At 46.6% G+C, this 16,618-nt stretch overlaps 3 protein-coding genes across 5 annotated transcripts; 1 reads left to right on the plus strand and 2 right to left on the minus strand.

The window, feature by feature from the left end:
- Positions 1–696: 696 nt before the first annotated feature.
- LOC112902996 (probable phospholipase A2 homolog 2) lies at positions 697–1,874 on the minus strand. Its single transcript, XM_025972202.1, has 4 exons — positions 1,604–1,874; positions 1,469–1,505; positions 1,264–1,389; positions 697–1,126 (listed from the first exon to the last, which is right to left on the minus strand). The coding sequence occupies exons 1-4, from the start codon at positions 1,760–1,762 to the stop codon at positions 951–953; spliced, it is 498 nt and encodes a 165-aa protein (XP_025827987.1). The 5' UTR covers positions 1,763–1,874; the 3' UTR covers positions 697–950.
- Positions 1,875–3,944: 2,070 nt separating this feature from the next.
- Positions 3,945–7,221, plus strand: LOC112902741 (14-3-3-like protein GF14-D). Of its 2 annotated transcripts, XM_025971904.1 has the most exons (5): positions 3,948–4,499; positions 5,173–5,251; positions 5,338–5,460; positions 6,551–6,667; positions 6,782–7,221. In XM_025971904.1, exons 1-5 carry the CDS (start codon positions 4,081–4,083, stop codon positions 6,842–6,844), a joined length of 801 nt encoding a protein of 266 aa, XP_025827689.1. In that variant the 5' UTR covers positions 3,948–4,080; the 3' UTR covers positions 6,845–7,221. The 2 variants fall into 2 exon arrangements, with proteins under 2 accessions (XP_025827690.1, XP_025827689.1); XM_025971905.1 differs by lacking the exons at positions 6,551–6,667; positions 6,782–7,221 and adding an exon at positions 6,433–6,550 and having other exon boundaries at positions 3,945–4,499.
- A 595-nt stretch (positions 7,222–7,816) lies between these two features.
- Positions 7,817–11,683, minus strand: LOC112902739 (adagio-like protein 3). Of its 2 annotated transcripts, none has more exons than XM_025971902.1 (2): positions 11,278–11,683; positions 7,817–9,750 (listed from the first exon to the last, which is right to left on the minus strand). In XM_025971902.1, the coding sequence occupies exons 1-2, from the start codon at positions 11,571–11,573 to the stop codon at positions 8,163–8,165; spliced, it is 1,884 nt and encodes a 627-aa protein (XP_025827687.1). In that variant the 5' UTR covers positions 11,574–11,683; the 3' UTR covers positions 7,817–8,162. The 2 variants fall into 2 exon arrangements, with proteins under 2 accessions (XP_025827687.1, XP_025827688.1); XM_025971903.1 differs by having other exon boundaries at positions 7,817–9,802; positions 11,278–11,412.
- Between the last annotated feature and the right edge of the window lie 4,935 nt (positions 11,684–16,618).

Genomic DNA, 16,618 nt, shown 5'->3' on the forward strand with positions numbered 1-16,618 from the left:
TGTAGACATTCTATATTATAAGGAGGTACATCATGAGAAATACATTTCACTCGAGGTTAAATCAGAGTAGAAGCAATAAATGGCTGTTGCGAGTTCAAGGCATGTATTAGGCTATTGTAAAAGTAGAATATAGAATCCATGAGAAAGAGAGAACATATGAATAGCTCAATCAGAACTTGGCGAAGTCTCCTAGAGTGCATGTTAAACTTGACCGGATGGATTGCTAAACAAATTGCTATTGTTAGGTATGTAATAATATGAACTCTTTAAGACATGTTGTGAGCGTGAGAGAGAGAGAGAGAGTATAAATGATGTTTTAGATTCTCCAAGGATGGATGAAATATTTATGTTTTGATTTCTTATTGTTCTTTAATTTTATATTAGAAAATGCATGCGCTATGCTAAACGCAGCACAAGATCTAATCATCCCTAAAGCAATTGTTGTTGCCACAATCACATGAGCACCCTGATTAGAAAGAGGATCCGCGTCTATCAGAATGGATCAACAACTATGAAAAGTTAATTAGCATTGTAATTATGTCATAATTTTTTTAGTATAAATAATTGGCGTATGGGTTAAGTTAATTAGTGGATCATTTTAATTACTAAATTGTTGGTTGCTTGTTTACTGGTTTTTAAATAAATATATCCTTACCTCATGTATATCTTTAGTATAAATATAAAATTATTTTGCTATATTCTATAAATATAAATTCTTATTTATTAGGTTTTTAAATTACGTGGCACGTGCATCTCCACTATAAAAAAGAAAAAGAAAGGGACGAGAAGAGGAGATCACGTCGGCCGGCCAGGGTCGTATACACATCAGCCTTTTTTTCTAGGCCACCGGCTCCAGCCACCGCTTTCCTTTCCGAATTGTGAACTGTCTGTGTCAGCTTCACCGGCCCGGCTCGCCGCTCGCGGTGGACACACGTAAACTAGCACAGCAGCTACGGCTTGTGGAGGATGCCCTTGGCGTACACGGCGGCCTCCACGACGGACGTGATCTCGTCGGCGACCTCCGTCACGTTGCACTGGTTTCCCTCGAACGTCGCCGCCGCCGACAGCCTCGCCGCCGCCACGCAGTCCAGCAGGCTCTGGTTGCACCACGTGTTCAGGTAGTCGTCTGCGCCGTTACTCCAAGCCAAGAACACACACGAGCAGGACGAAAACCAAATTAAGAAGAAGAGATTTACGTGGTACAAAATCTGATGCCGAAAGTAATAATGTTAATCTGTTGTAAATAAAAAAGAAGAGATTTACTGTCGGTGGCCTGGACGCATGCGTCGTGGACCGCGCAGCAGGCGTCGAGGGCGTCGCAGGGGGCCTCGCCGGGGCACCCCGTGTAGGACACGCCGCAGTACTTGCCGTAGCGCATCAGCGGCGCCGCTGCCAGCAGAAACCCAACCAAATCAGTTCCACGCGAAGTTCAGACCTCGCTCGTCGATCAGAGATTCAGGGAACGTACCTGCGCAGTGCTCGGACTCGCAGGTCCGGCTGCACTCCTGCGGGAGGACAGTAGGACACGGCGCAGCCACGATGAGTGTCCATTTTAACTGACGACAGGATCGAGCTGAGTAGGTAGCTAGGATCATATACGTACCGATGCCGCGTCGCCGCCGAAGATGCTGGCGGCGGCGGGCGAGTGGCCGGCGACGGCGAGCAGGAGGAGGAGGAGACGAGGAGGAAGAAGACGGCGGCGGTCGCTACGCCGCTGTCGCAGGGAACCACGGCCGGCGAGCTCGCTGCTGCTGAATTCCATTTGCGCTGCCTTCCTGCGATTGATGCGCGGAGAAGGAATTAATGAATTCCTGGGTGTTTGCTTGCAGCAGGTTCGAGTGAACGAAGCTTTATGGACACCATGGTGCGATGGAAGTTTGGTGGCTTTGGTTGGAAAAAAGTTGCAGTTCCAACTAGTCCACCGGCGGCTTCGCAGAATCATGACGGCTTATCAGAGAACCTCGCTCACATTAACCTAACATTTTGTCGCTTTATTTGCCATCATCAAATTCACCGTGCGTTGTTACAACCTGCACTACTTGAGTTTATTACCTACATACATGGTCGATTACGTTTGCAGCTTACTGATCCGGATTTTTTTTCCCGTATTATAAACAGCCGTTTTAGTTTGAATCTAAAACAAGTTGATCCGGTGCGATCGGTGTTAGCTCAACTGCATGAGCGGACCAATTGGCTCATTGGCGTCAGGGTGGTTGTCTACCCCCGGTGATCCCGATCTCATCATGCATGATGCTGACCACTGCATTTTGTTCTTGTTTATTTGCTTGGAGCTGCCAGGGTATGCATCCATGCATTCTATGGCCAGGCTGGGGAACTTTTTCAGGAGAGACCTAGCTACCAGCTCGGTGATCCCGTGAGTGACAAAAGCTAGCAAATTGAGGGGAGACGATGATCCAGTTGCCCAGTTGCGTTGCATGTCATTGGGGAGCCAAATTAAAGTCCGGGTTGGCTTGGCCATTCGTTCGGCAACGAACCAAAAATGTGGTGCCAAAATTGTTAGGCTAGCGAGAACTTTAAGCAGCATCACGATAATGGTCGGCATGAACAGAACATGTGCCGAATGTTGACGACGAAGAACATGGACCGGTTTTCTTCAAAAAGGAAAAAAAAAAGAACATGGACCTGGTGTCACATTTGGACGCTAACCCAAACTAGGCTACTTTCCTGGGCTGGGCCCTTAATACCTTTCACTTTTTTTCGACTCACAATATAACGGGCCTCTGGATCCATGCTCAATGTTTTTTTTTCCGGTAGCAGCAAGTGCGTTTTACAGAAAAAAAAAGGTCTCGATGTGGCGGGAGCATGTCAAAGGATTTGTTTTTCATTATCTCAGATCGCCTGATCAATCTTAAACACGTGCTTTTCTTTGTGCTATTAGAATTTGTTCAATCCATGATGCTGTTCATAACAGCTCACTTTACTTTCATTTGTATTTATAAAAATGTGCGGTACATTATATTTCCTAGTGCTAAGCATTCACTTGGCTTTATTTATGAAAGCTCAAACTTCCAAAGAAAATACCATTTCCAGTTCTCCACAGTTCAAACACACTATCTCAACAACACACAAAATGATGATCCTGTCATTCCAACATTTGAACGGATAAATCATTGAGCATGATTTCTTCCGGATAGAAAGTCAAAGTTCCTCGCATATTCCTGATGAAATTTAAATTCGGAAATGCAGTACTACAGGAAAAGTATAGAAAACCCCAGAAACTTTTTTTTAAAAAAATCAAATGAAGACAACAGTGTACTCCTGTTTGGGCCCAAAGAGAAAATGTCGCTGTGATGGACTTCAGGCCTCGAGGAGAAACTTTGGATGCTTGAGAGATCCCCAGCACAGTCTCCTCTCAAAAAAGAGAGAGATCCAACACGTACGATCTGCTGCTATCATGTCCTCTCAAAAAACAAGTTGCTCTTCTCAAAAAAAAAAGTTGCTCTTCTCCTCGACGAGAACAACACAGATGGTGTATGTTTGCAACACATCTATCTTCTCAAAAAAAAAATAATACTATACTGGAAAAAATACATGTACTGTACACTTCCTTGTAGACTACGGAGGTAAACAAATATAAAAAATCTTTTTTTTCAAAAAAAATACTGATTCTACACAGACAGAAGCACGGGCGAAGCTTCACCTCCCATCCCATCCCCCCAGATTGACCGCCCAAGCCTCCCCACCTCCCGTTCCCCGCCCGCGCCGGGACCACACACCACGCACCGCCCCGACCACCCGCTCCCCGCCACGTGTCCCGCCGACCACGCCTCCTCCACCCGCTCCCCGCCACACACCGGGCCACACGCCCTCCGCCCCGCACCGCCCCCCGCGCCGCGCGCCCCGCGCCCTTGACCGCCACGTCATCCCACTGACGCGCGGGCCCCGCGCCCCGCGCCCCCTCCTCAAATCCCCCCCCGCGCCGGCCTCCCCCACCTCCGCACAACCGCGTCCGCTTCCCCCCGTCCCCGTTCCCACAGGAGATCCCCTGCGCCCGCCGCATCCCTGTAGCCGCCCCTGCTGCCGGCGAGCCCGATCCGCCGCCTCCCCGCGCCCGCAGCCATGTCGCCGTCGGAGCCGACGCGTGAGGAGAGCGTGTACATGGCGAAGCTTGCGGAGCAGGCGGAGCGGTACGAGGAGATGGTGGAGTTCATGGAGCGCGTGGCGCGCTCGGCGGGCGGGGCCGGCGGCGGGGAGGAGCTCTCCGTCGAGGAGCGAAACCTGCTGTCCGTCGCCTACAAGAACGTCATCGGCGCGCGCAGGGCCTCGTGGCGGATCATCTCCTCCATCGAGCAGAAGGAGGAGGGCCGCGGGAATGAGGCCCACGCCGCATCCATCCGCGCCTACCGCTCCAAGATCGAGGCCGAGCTCGCCCGCATCTGCGACGGCATCCTCGCGCTCCTCGACTCCCACCTCGTCCCCTCCGCCGGCGCCGCCGAGTCCAAGGTCTTCTACCTCAAGATGAAGGGAGACTACCACAGGTACATACACACCATTTACCGCTAGAGATCTGGCCCCTTTATGATTCGATCTGTGTGCGGAGCGACCGAGGAGTGAGCTTTCTTGGTAGATCAGAGCGAAATGATGGAGGGCTGAGGTTTCGCATAGTTTATTTATGAGATCCTGATGTATTAGGGTGTTTGCGATTGGGATTAGTAGGGGATTTGAGCCCTTATTTATTGCTGATGATTATTTGTTGGGCATGATCTGATTTCCGGTCTCAGTACATGGGCCACGAAGTGGTGGTTGGTGAAGTCAAAATTTAAGATCTTATATAGATGTTTTGTGTGGGGGTGAAAGGGATCTGGGTTCTTGGTGACGATTAGGTCAAAGTTTAAGGTGTGGTCTTTTTTGTTTGAATTTTGTGTGGTTTAGGTTTGTGTTATTGGTGGTGGAAAGTCAAGAAAGGGAAATTAGATTCTGATGTTTGTGACGTTTGAGCGAGGGGGGTTCCCCCTCGTTTTCTTAATGGTGCATGCTGAAGTTGGAATTTATGAATTTGTTTATATGATTGGAGTAGCTGTGAGGTTCCAGTTTAAAAGTCTGTTTATATGATGGTGTTGCTGTGCTGTTTTCCATGGGAGATGACTGATGATTATATTTGTGATCTGCAGTATTTATATTGGTACCTGACTTCTCTTGATGATTTTGCAGGTACCTTGCTGAGTTCAAGTCAGGAGCAGAGAGGAAGGAAGCTGCAGAGAGCACCATGAATGCTTACAAAGCTGCCCAGGTTGGATATCTAATGAAAACCAACCCTATTTTGTGTGCATGTTGATATAACGGGATTCATTGTTGGTGTTACTATTTGTGTTGTAGGATATTGCCCTCGCAGATCTGGCTCCGACCCACCCCATCAGGCTTGGACTTGCGCTCAACTTCTCGGTGTTCTACTATGAGATCCTGAACTCCCCTGACCGTGCTTGCAACCTTGCCAAGCAGGTCTGCTTCCGCTCCCTTTGTCTCCCTTTACTGTGCATGGCATGTGCGATCTCGTTTTATGTGATAATGTGTTTTAGATTTGCATTGTTGGACTGTTTGGTGAGCACATAAACAAAACCCCACTCACCATTTCATTTATTGACCATTAAGATAGTTTTTTTCTCGTTTAGTAAAAGATGATGTCAAGGAAATAATCTAATTTTGGCCTGTGATATATGATGTCATTGGTTCATGGATGTGAACCTTTTTTTTCCTTAAAAATTCAAGGTTGCAAGCTCAAAATGAAAAAGGCATAGACTGCAATTCGGCAAGATATATTCTGTTAAGTCTTTCATAGGAAACCGCTGGCTTCTGAAGTACTTTGCGTGCCATGACAAATTATGTGATAATTCTTTCTTTAGCTTTCCTGTGAAACTATTCTCAAAAGGAAAAGGTTTTGGACATACAATATTTGCCAGTTTTTGTTATTCATGCATAATCTCTGAAACATAATCTCTTGTTCTTTTAGTAGTGTACTAAATTCTTTCTTGAACTCTGAATTTTCTGTGTTCCTGTAATCCATATATTCTTGTTCTGTTGAAAGTAAAATGCTTCTATTGCTGTTGGTTCTCCACTGAACCTGATATGTCTTGCTGCCTACATTTTTCCACTTTATAATACTACCAGCTTACAACCAAATGACAAGTCCTATAATCTTAGATACTAAAGGATTCATGAGTGCCCTTCTGTGATGACAGAACTGTATATTACCAACTCATGTTCTAGAATACACAGGGCATTGTCTACTAAAGATAGACCAATGCATTACTAGGTGTTTCTACTCTAAATGGTAAAGTTTTACTGTGTTTGATCAAGACTTAGAAAATCTCTGTTCTCAACTACAGTGCAACAAAGCTCACTTGGATGTCATGATTATTTTTTGGTTCCTTCACCTTTTATTTGCTGGAGTTGACTCGAATTTAATGTTTGTAGGCTTTTGATGAGGCCTGTTCTCAACTACAGTGAAACAAAGCTCACTTGGATGTCATGATTATTTTTTGGTTCCTTCACCTTTTATTTGCTGGAGTTGACTCGAATTTAATGTTTGTAGGCTTTTGATGAGGCTATCTCTGAGCTAGACAGCCTGGGTGAGGAGTCATACAAGGACAGCACTCTAATCATGCAGCTCCTGCGTGACAACTTGACCCTATGGACATCTGACACCAATGTGAGTTTCATTTACCCTACATGTTTTCTTAATCTCTTTAACCTACTGTTAGTTCTCTTGTGCATCACTTGTCATTGCCCTCATTTGACCTTGGTACTCTCCTTCCATCTTCAGGAGGATGGCGGTGATGAGATCAAGGAAGCTGCTGCCCCGAAGGAGTCCGGAGAGGGTCAGTAAGATGGATCCAAGCTCTCGACCTGATGTGTCCGCTGATGTTCGGGAGCGAAGAGCCAAAGTTACTGGATTTCGATAGCTACCTTCTAGTATACGTACCACCACCACCACCACCACCACCATCGTCGCACTGAGACCGAACGATGATGCTGCATTGCTGCTGTTTAATTAAGTACCCTAGATGTTTGTTATGTCGCACACTTTGTTTCAGTTTTAAGTCGATAAAGTGATGGCTGGAAGCTGGTTTTCATGCTCCAATCCTGGCCACCAGGGAAAAACCTGCTCTCGTTGCAGCGGTTGTTAGAATGATTGCTTATGATACTTGACCTATGGAGTATTTGACAGGCCTGCTGCCAGTAGTATTTTGTTGAGTTGGCTTTGCAAGTATTGTTTGTTACTCCGCATTCTGAACTTCGAATGTGTGGAAGATGCTATGGTAGTATTCTGCAAGTACGGCTCCGAGCGTTTCATCAGGTAGCTGTCCGAAAGCAGCGCGCACTAAGGCTTTATGCCGTTTGGGACCAAGAATCTGATGCGCGCATGGGACCAAGAACGCTACAGGTTTGGTGGCGGTGACCAGTACTCTCGGTCCGATCAGGTTGGTGTATGCTGCTGGTCCAGTAATAATCTACTATGCAGTCCAATAATTCTGCCGTTGATGTTCAGAGCATAATCATTCAGTAATCAGTACTCTGCTTGGCTACGCTATCATGCAACTCGTTCTCGTTCTCCAGCTCACCTTTCACGAAACCACGTCTCGCTTTTTCTGTTCCAGCGTCTCCGTGTCGTCTTCACTCTTAGGCGAGGATGTAGGACATAATAACTCTGAACAAGCAATGAGGTAAAAGTACTGTCCATGAGCCTTTGGAATTGAAGGTTTTACTCACAGGCCCTTAGCTATTCAAACATCACTTCCAAAGAAAGTCAACCATGCCTCGCGCGCTCTGGTGTCCACAGAGCATCGATATCATAAACTAGAGCGGCGACGGCTTTGATGCCAACAAGAAATAATAATATGTAGTAAATTCGATACAAATATGAGCAAGCACAAGCAACGAAACATCTCGGATGAGTAAACTCTCCAGGACTAACCTCTTTTTCAGACTAATTTCCACTATTTTTTTTACAACGATGCAAGATGCAAAGAAAACATCTCGGATGACAACAACAAAGTAGACTAAACTCTCCAGGAGTAACCTCCTCTTCTTTTTTCAGATCAATTTCCACTATTTTTTAATACCGATGCAGAATGACGTAACACACTGAAAGTAGGTCCGAATAGCTTAAGAATAAATCACATGCACAGCCATGCGTGAAGAGATCACTCGTCTTCGTCGGGCCTGCTTGCAAGGCAAAGCTCATGGAGCTCATTCAGGATCCACTCCTCCCCAGTGTGGCCTCCCAGGACCAGAACTCTAGTTCCACCCACCACACAGGTGCTGTGTCCCCAGGCGAACTTCGGTGGCTGCCCAGGGACGTTCAGTATCCTCCATGTCGGCTTCTCCTCAGCGGGGTCGATCAGGAACAGCTCTGCTGGGGAGTGCAGGCCAGCAATCGAGCCACCAAATATGATGATTCTCCCACACGGCAGGCTCACAGCGACATGATCAAGCCTTGGCGGTGGACCAACATTCGGGAACCCGGTTGTAGCCAGCTGCCTCCATTGGGGACTGTCTTCGCCGACATCCATCGTGTAGGCGTCACTGGAGCGCAGCCGGAGAGAGCCGCTCTTTGCCAGTCCACCATACATGAATAGTTTGGTTGTACCATAGACAGACAAGGTGTGGCCAAGGCGGGATGGCGGAGACCAGGATGTAGGAATCTCCCTCCATGCTGGTTTTTCCTTTGTGAGGTCAAGGAGGAAGGTGTCGCTGAGAAGAACTCCGGATTCAGTGCACCCACCTGAGACAACAAGCTTTGAACCATCCAAAGTGCATGAGCTGTGCCAAGACCGTGGCAGTGGAGGACCCTCACTTGCAACCTCCCTCCATGTAGGCTGCTGAGCATCGAGGTCAAGGACGAAGACATCGTTGAGCAAACCTTGCTGTCCACAGCCTCCAAATACTACCAGCCATGACCCATTCAGCCATGATAGAGTGTGCCCCCACCGGCCAGGTGGGGAGGCAGAGACCTTGACACGTCGCCATTCTGGCCTTGCAGCCTCCAAGTTAAGCACAAATGTGTCATCCATAGGCTGCATGTTGACTCCCTCCCCTCCGAACAGGACAAGGCGATTACCAACAGCACATGCACTGAAGTTGCAACGGGAAGGCTCCACGCGTCCTCCAACAGTGAACTTTCTCCATGAGGCAGCCTCAAGGGTTGTTAGCTCTCTTGCAAGGCGACCCCATCGCAACATCTTGGTGCTCATCTCAAGCCTGACAGTGACATCTCTTCCCCATGCGTTCTGGCAGACCATCTTCCTCAGGTGATCATTCTTGGTTAGTTCATGCATTCTGGTACAGACTGATCCAATCGATGCAACATCTCTTGGCGACAGGCGAGATAAAATGTTGTGTGCTAGAACTTCGTCTGACAATTGGAGGATAGCACAGTAGTCTAAACTCTGGATTTTTGGAGTATGTTCATGAGAAGCTGAGCTCAGATCTTGAATGCTAGGCCTGTAGTTGGACTGTTGTTTATACACTGGATATGATATGTTGCTGAGATCAATGTTTGCCTCAAAGAATAGCTGGATCCCAATAACATGTGTCACAGATCCATCATCCCCATGCATAGGAATGAGCCTTAATCTGTTATAAAGTGGAGCACCATCCTTCCGGAAATTGAGCAGCTCGCCTTGGAATTCAATCCCCTCATTGAGGCATCGCCGAATCTCTGAAACAATCATGGGATCAACAAGAGGATGCCGCCTTTGCGCACGTGGATCCCGAAATTGCAGGAACCGGCTGAAAGACAAGTTTGAGTGAACACAGTTCATGAGATGCTTCAATAGGCCCTCTGTCAAGTTTTTCAGTGTTAGCAATTTAAAAATTGGTACAATAATGAAAAGATAACAAACAACAAAGCAAGCAGACAATATCCACCGTAAAACATTACAATATACGAAAGAACAGATATTTGTTCAACAGCCTCATTAGCCTAACCAATTTCTCATTGCTTCCAGGTGGATGTTCATTGTCTTATTTGACATCAACAAGAAAGGATAAAAATGTAAACTATCAAGCTGCTGATTTTGGCAAAAAAAAGAAAAGAATTTCGAGTTTTCGACCAGTTCCAGTAATGGAATTGTTAGTTAGATCTGATGCTAAATGCTTAAACAACTTCAGAATGGATCCAAGGATCACCTAACTTTCTATTAACACAATTTCCGTGGAATCAGATTAGAATTCCCGATGATATCCTGACTTTTCATTAAACATCCAGTATCACGGAACAAAGTTTTACAAATGTGAAGAGTAGGAACAGGCTAGTCAACTAGTAGTGGGTAGGCAAACCCTGCCACCAAAACTTGGTCACACGACAAGCACCGACTCAGGTGCCCACCCAGGTTGTCATGGCCTACAAATCTTTTTCGTGTAACCACATATTCTAGGGTTTATTCTTGCATCATTCCTTTCCCTATGTTCAAGTGGCCAACTCTAGCAGTGCAACCAAAGTATCAAGCAAAATATCTCACAGGTAGCCATCAACATGTTCTCCACACCCTCTGCTCACCAGAAAACCAAAACAGGCTCAGGGAAAGTTGAAATCAACCTATGGACATTTCACTGTCAGTGCTCCTTTGCCATCTGAAACCTATTACTTACAATCCCATTGAAATAGTTTACCTACAACATGAATAAGCCCAAAACTAAATCTCATCTGCTATTGTAAGAGATGTTGTCCACACGTTTTTCAGCATATGCACAACCAAGATTTTTTTGTTGAGTTTGTACCAATCACACATCGCTAGCCTGCTTACTCCTATTGCAAGATGGACAGTGGTCCACCAAATTATTTCACTACTGTCACCATTGACCATTACTAAGGGACAGGCTGCACACCAAAATTATCCCACAAAGACAAACACTCTTGAGGATCACTCAAATCCCGTGATAGTACCACCTGTCCTTTGATTAAAGCGTCACAACACAAACCGTCCAATCAAAAGGCCTTACTACATTCTCAATCCTACTAACATCAAAGCACTACCCATACCTGCCTTTGCTGCATGCGTCGTGACGACACACATCGATTGAACTAATAATTGCGGATCTAATACGAATGTGTGGTGCTCTGCACTACAAGGACCCTGAAATCTAAAGCGGGCTGCACTGCACTGATGCTCGTTAAAATCCTAGGCTCTGACTCGAACAAGCGGCGACTCATGGTTCCCGCTCGCGCGGGGCAGCAGGCGAGCGGCATTCTCCAGCATCGCAAGCAGAGGAAAACAGAGCAAAAAGGGAACGGAGAGGAGGGTTCGGCGTACTGACCAGTTGCGCCCGAGCACCTCGTGGGCGCGGTACCCCGTGGCGGCCTCGAAGGCGGCGTTGACGTAGATGACGGGGAAGTCGGCCTCCGCTGCGTCCGCCACCACGATCGCCGCCGCCCTCTGCTCCCCGACCCCCGCCGCCGGCGCCCCCCACGCCCACCCCTCCTCCTCGTCCCCGTCCACCTCCATCCCCTCCTCCCCTTCCCCCACCACCTCCACCCCCTCGTCCTCCTCCCACAGCCTCATCCGCTTCACCGCCACCGCGCCGCGATTCCCCGCCGCGCCGTCGTCGAACATGCCAAGCCGCCCAACCCCTCTCCTCTCTCCGGCTCTCTCTCTCTCTCTCTCTCTCCACGGCGAGCGCGCCCGTGGTTTGGCTTGGTTTGGTGCGGGAGGAAATGGGAGTTTCTGCGGGGGCAGCGAGATATTTCTGCGCCTGGTTTTTATCATGCGCGGGGGGAGCGGAGGAAGGGGGCACGTGGTTGCTGGTTATTTACGGGATCTGCCACGCGGGGGGCGGGGGCCAGGCGAAAATATCTGCCGCTGAGGCGGCAGCGTGGGCCCCAGGCGGTAAGGGGACGGCGCGGGGTGGGGTCCCGCGTGGGATCCTGTCCGACGGTGCACGTGGTTTCCTTGGCTTCGCAGTGAAGGTGCCCCGTAGATTGCAACGATTATTATCACGCTATTTTAAATGGTATTTAAGGACCACTGATAGAGCATACATATGAAAATATTGTGGGAATAGCATTGTCAGCTAAAAAAATATCCTCTTTCATTGGCTTGATTTCCACGTGTCAATCAAAAGTTATTGTTTTTGCCCGAAACGTCTTGCTTTCGATTCTCAAATGGTTACTTTTATGAAGAAAAAAAAAGAGCCTGCCAAGTAGTTGTAAAGTACTATTCAATAGCTTTGTCAATTATTTAGTGTTCCCTTTTCTATTTTAGTTGAGAGGAAAGCAAACATTCTAAGCAAAGGGTTTGTCACGTTGCCATCAAGTTTTTTCAAGTCATTCGTACCGATTATTTAGTGTAGATAAATGATGCGTATGATGCTAGTATTGCAAAACAGTGGAGGTCTATCTTAGTCACTCATTATCTAACAAGCTCGGTCCTAATAAAGGTTTATGGTAGCTACAATAGTGCTAGACCACGCTTGTCAGCTAACTTGGAATTCCAATCTCCAGTGCACTCATGTGTTCTCTACATCCTATATATTTACACACCTGTAACACAAATCCCTTTATTTCTTGCCATAATCAACAAAGTGACAAACAATTTCTTGTCACGGTCAACGAGTCGGCATGATGATAAGTTATCCTACCATCAATCTTCGTAGCACAAGCATCGCACGAAAATAACCTGACTTATCGTCTTGTACCCAACAAACAAATTTATTGAGATTTTCCATATAGATCCTCCCAGGGGACACTCATTCTTCCTTTTTCTACAAAAAGAAAAAGGAGATAAAGAGATACCCAAACCCATCAGCAAGATACGTTTGCATACGCGACGCACAGAGCCAAGCGGCAAGCCAGGAATCCAGAACCTTCCGTCAGTGGCGCCAAAAATCCAAGACATCCCCAACAACACCACCGGAGGGCAAAACCGTCACCCGGCGACCTCCTCCTCAAATAAAATATCATGCCGCCCGCTCGATCTGCTGCTGTCCTCGACCACCTCCGGTCGTCGGAAAAATATCTCCGCGGCGCGCGACGGCCACTTGCGCCGCGCCACGTCACCGCGGAGCTCGGGTCTCGGAATGTTCGGCCGCCGCTTTCCCTGTTGCCGGCTCGCCGTCGCCGTCGTCGATCGCCGGGCGGCCAGCGCGAGCAGGCCGGAGGTTGGGAGGAGGATGGATGTGCGAAAGCGAGCGGAGCTTTCGGGTTGCGTGCCCCGGCGTCGCGCAACGTCGGAGAGGGGTGTGCGTGTGTTTCCGACGCGAGCGAAACTCGTGGCGCGTGAACGTGATGTTGTGTGTATCAAGAAAAGTAACGGCGTGCTTTTGGTTTATCGTTGGTCATTGTTTAGCCAATTTAGGCCTAAGTGGCTCCTTTTAATAAACACGATATCATACCGTACATATACATATGTTTATTCCTACTAGCACAGTGCGCGTGGTTGCTACAGCTAATATAAATTTCATCCGGATCTGCATAAGACCACTGACTCTATACTCTTCCACTCCACATATATAGACTGTGCCATGACCGCCGCATGAGGTATTCATTATCTGGATTTTGCAATTGGGATTCCAATTGATTTGCCCGGTTCCGATTAGGATTCCGATTGATTTATCCAAGTTCCGATTAGGATTTCGATTGATGGACCAATAAATTATTACTTGCTTTAGAAATAGTAGATATAGAGATAGAGCTGGATATTAAAATATACAAGCATTACAAACATATCTATCTAGGTCTAGTTCTATCTATTTTTTCGCATGGCATGGAAAGGTCCTTCGCCTTCCTCCCAGAGCCTTCGGAACGGCGCCCACCCCAAAATTGCGCTTGCTACCATCCAAATTTCCACTGCAATGCCCTCCCACGCTGCTCCAAGCCCCTCCTCTTACCTTCCCGAGCTCCGGCGGTCCTCCCACCTCTGTCCGCGACGCGGCAGGTCACTTCATCCTCTACCTCAGCCAAAGGCGCGCACGCATGGACACGGGCAAACAACCCAAAGCGCACGCCGCGTCAACCTTTGCCTCGGAGAGCCACGGGCGTAGTACACCTGTCCTTGTCCCCGCCCTCTGCGGCGTGCGGGAGGAGCCATGGCTTGGGCTCCATCCTGGTGATGGCGTGCATCAGCATAGGTAGAGTTCGTGTCAAACAACTTGTTCAGCTAGCAATTCACTCGATTTCTCAGTCCGCAATCTCTTGCATCTATCTGTTAAGTGATTCCCTATCTTCGATGCGATCGAATCAGTCTTCTTCATTTCTAGCAAGTTTTAGGATCGAGGTGGGGCAACTATACACTTCTATAGGTTGGGAAAGCGATAGTGAATTGTCGATTAACATAAGACACCAGAGAGGTAGTGGAAGGTACGGTAGGGGATCGATAAGAGGTAGCGTTGAAGCTTTAACAATAGAGAAGAAAAATTGAAGGGGAATTTCGTCTATGGGACACTGTAGACACTCAAGAAATGTGATTGTGTCCATGACACATCGTACACAATAATTTTTCTTACGACACACTACAAATGTATGAATTTGTCTATGGGACACTCCAACGAATAAAGGGTCTGATTGGTTGGCTACCAAAATTTGCCATGCCAAAAAAATTTGGCACTTATTTGGTTGGAATTCAAAAGGTAGCCCACCTTCTAAAATTGCTAATATTTTAGTAAAAAGGATTAGCATATGCCCATATTTTAGCATACCCACATTTTAGCATGCCCACGTTTTAGTAGCCAACTAATCAAACCTAAAATGACTTCATGGAGTTGGGGAGGATGGCAGTGCCTGGAGGTGGTGATCATGCTTGGGAAATAAGATGGCGGTACCCAGCTAGGGGCGCAGTCAACGCTGGTGATGCTAGAGGGCGGCACTAAGCACCGGCGTCTACCATGGTCCTGAACTCCTGATGCCCTGTGCTACCTATAGCTTGTGCACGCTGCCCCTAACGCCACTGCTCGGCTCCTCGTGTTGCTCACCATTTGCCACCTCCTTGCTAGCCGCCGCCATTGCACACCACTCAACGTCGTGCCTTGCACCGCCGCGAGCGCTAGACATCGGAGCCAAGCCGGCCATGGCAACCATGGTCTTGGCATTTTTTTATTGATAACTGATTAATCAATTCATAAAGCCAATAAACAATATTCATAAGTGATAGTCTACAACTATAAGCATAAGCTAATAGATAATTCATTGTTTAACATTTAATACTTCTAAGTATCCTTTTTTATTGCACAGCGTGCGCACACTTACCCTTTAAACACAGATACGCAAATTTATCACTATAAGCATCTTCGTAGACTAAACCGGCAAATTCTCGAGATTGACATAGTTACCACAGACACCTCGCTGTTGATAGGAACGTCGTCTACTACTAAAAGCCTAACTCTGTTAAATTCTAAAAAATTCACTCCGATAGGAAGTCGAATCCAGGACTGAGGCTCTAAAATTAAGTATTCACCAACGGACAACTCGTGGGGCTCCTGTGGAAGATAGTTAACGCATGTATCTTTAAACCCAATAACCAGCCCAATTTAAATTATAACGGCCCACTAATCAAGTTCGGGTCTTCTACTGCCTAGGCTGCCAATGTATCTACGGGAGGATCATGCACGGCGGTACGGGTACGTAAACAGTTTTTAATCTCTTTCGAGGAAACATACATGTACATGTTAGCACAATTTTCCTTTTTCTTCCCCTAATCCATACAGTGTACTATAATACACATTTCACATGCACTTTAAAAGAACTCAACAATTTTTAAAATATTTGATTCAACAACTTTCGATCTAGTTAAAATATTTCATAACAAAATATTGATCGGGTACATCAACATCTTGATTTTCACTGTAACAGTATTACAAATAAACCAGCTTGATATTTTGTACATATCATATTTCAACAATTTAAAAGCTGGGTTCAACAATCCAGTAAAGCTAAATCAACATTTCAGATAAACTAGTTCAACATCTGATATCAAAATGTTGAAATAATTTGTCCAAAATATTGAACGTACTACTTCATTCGAAATGTTGACCTTAAAAGTTACTAAATATATTCATCATTCGATCTCATTACGTTGGATTAATTCTCAATAACTCAGCTGTTCAAACGGATTCAAAAAAGATTTACGGTTTGAAAGAAAAGTATATTTAAAGATTGGAATTAAAAAATCACCTAGTATCCTACTTCGTTGGTTCCCACGCTGGGAGCATCTCCGCTCACGTGGGCTGTGTAGCGGGAGACGGCACACAACACGTGGGTACCGATTGCTTGACTGTTGCCGTGTTAAATTCGTGCCGTCCGATGTTATCCGCATAAATCTTCAACAGTGGAAGATGTATAGGATCTCCCACAACTTAATATCCTTCGTTTTTCAGCCTTTCTCATTACACCCTGTCTCGAAACTTGTCATGGTGATGTGGTTCCCTCTCCCCTTTGGACTCTTCCTGTTGTGGTCCTCGTAATGGTTATTTTATTAAAAAATATAGAAAAAACCTAAAAAAATTGTACAGAGCCTTTGAAAACTTCAGCTGCATATAATTCTATAAAAAAAAAGAAAAACACAGACACAGAGAAACCCACAGAGATAAAAGAAAAAATGGAGAAAAAAACTCTAAAGCGCATATCGCACTTGCTGCTAATTACCATGAAACCGATCATCCTTCTGCT

This window comes from Panicum hallii, chromosome 8 (assembly GCF_002211085.1).
Source record: "Panicum hallii strain FIL2 chromosome 8, PHallii_v3.1, whole genome shotgun sequence".
Classification (NCBI taxonomy): domain Eukaryota; kingdom Viridiplantae; phylum Streptophyta; class Magnoliopsida; order Poales; family Poaceae; genus Panicum; species Panicum hallii.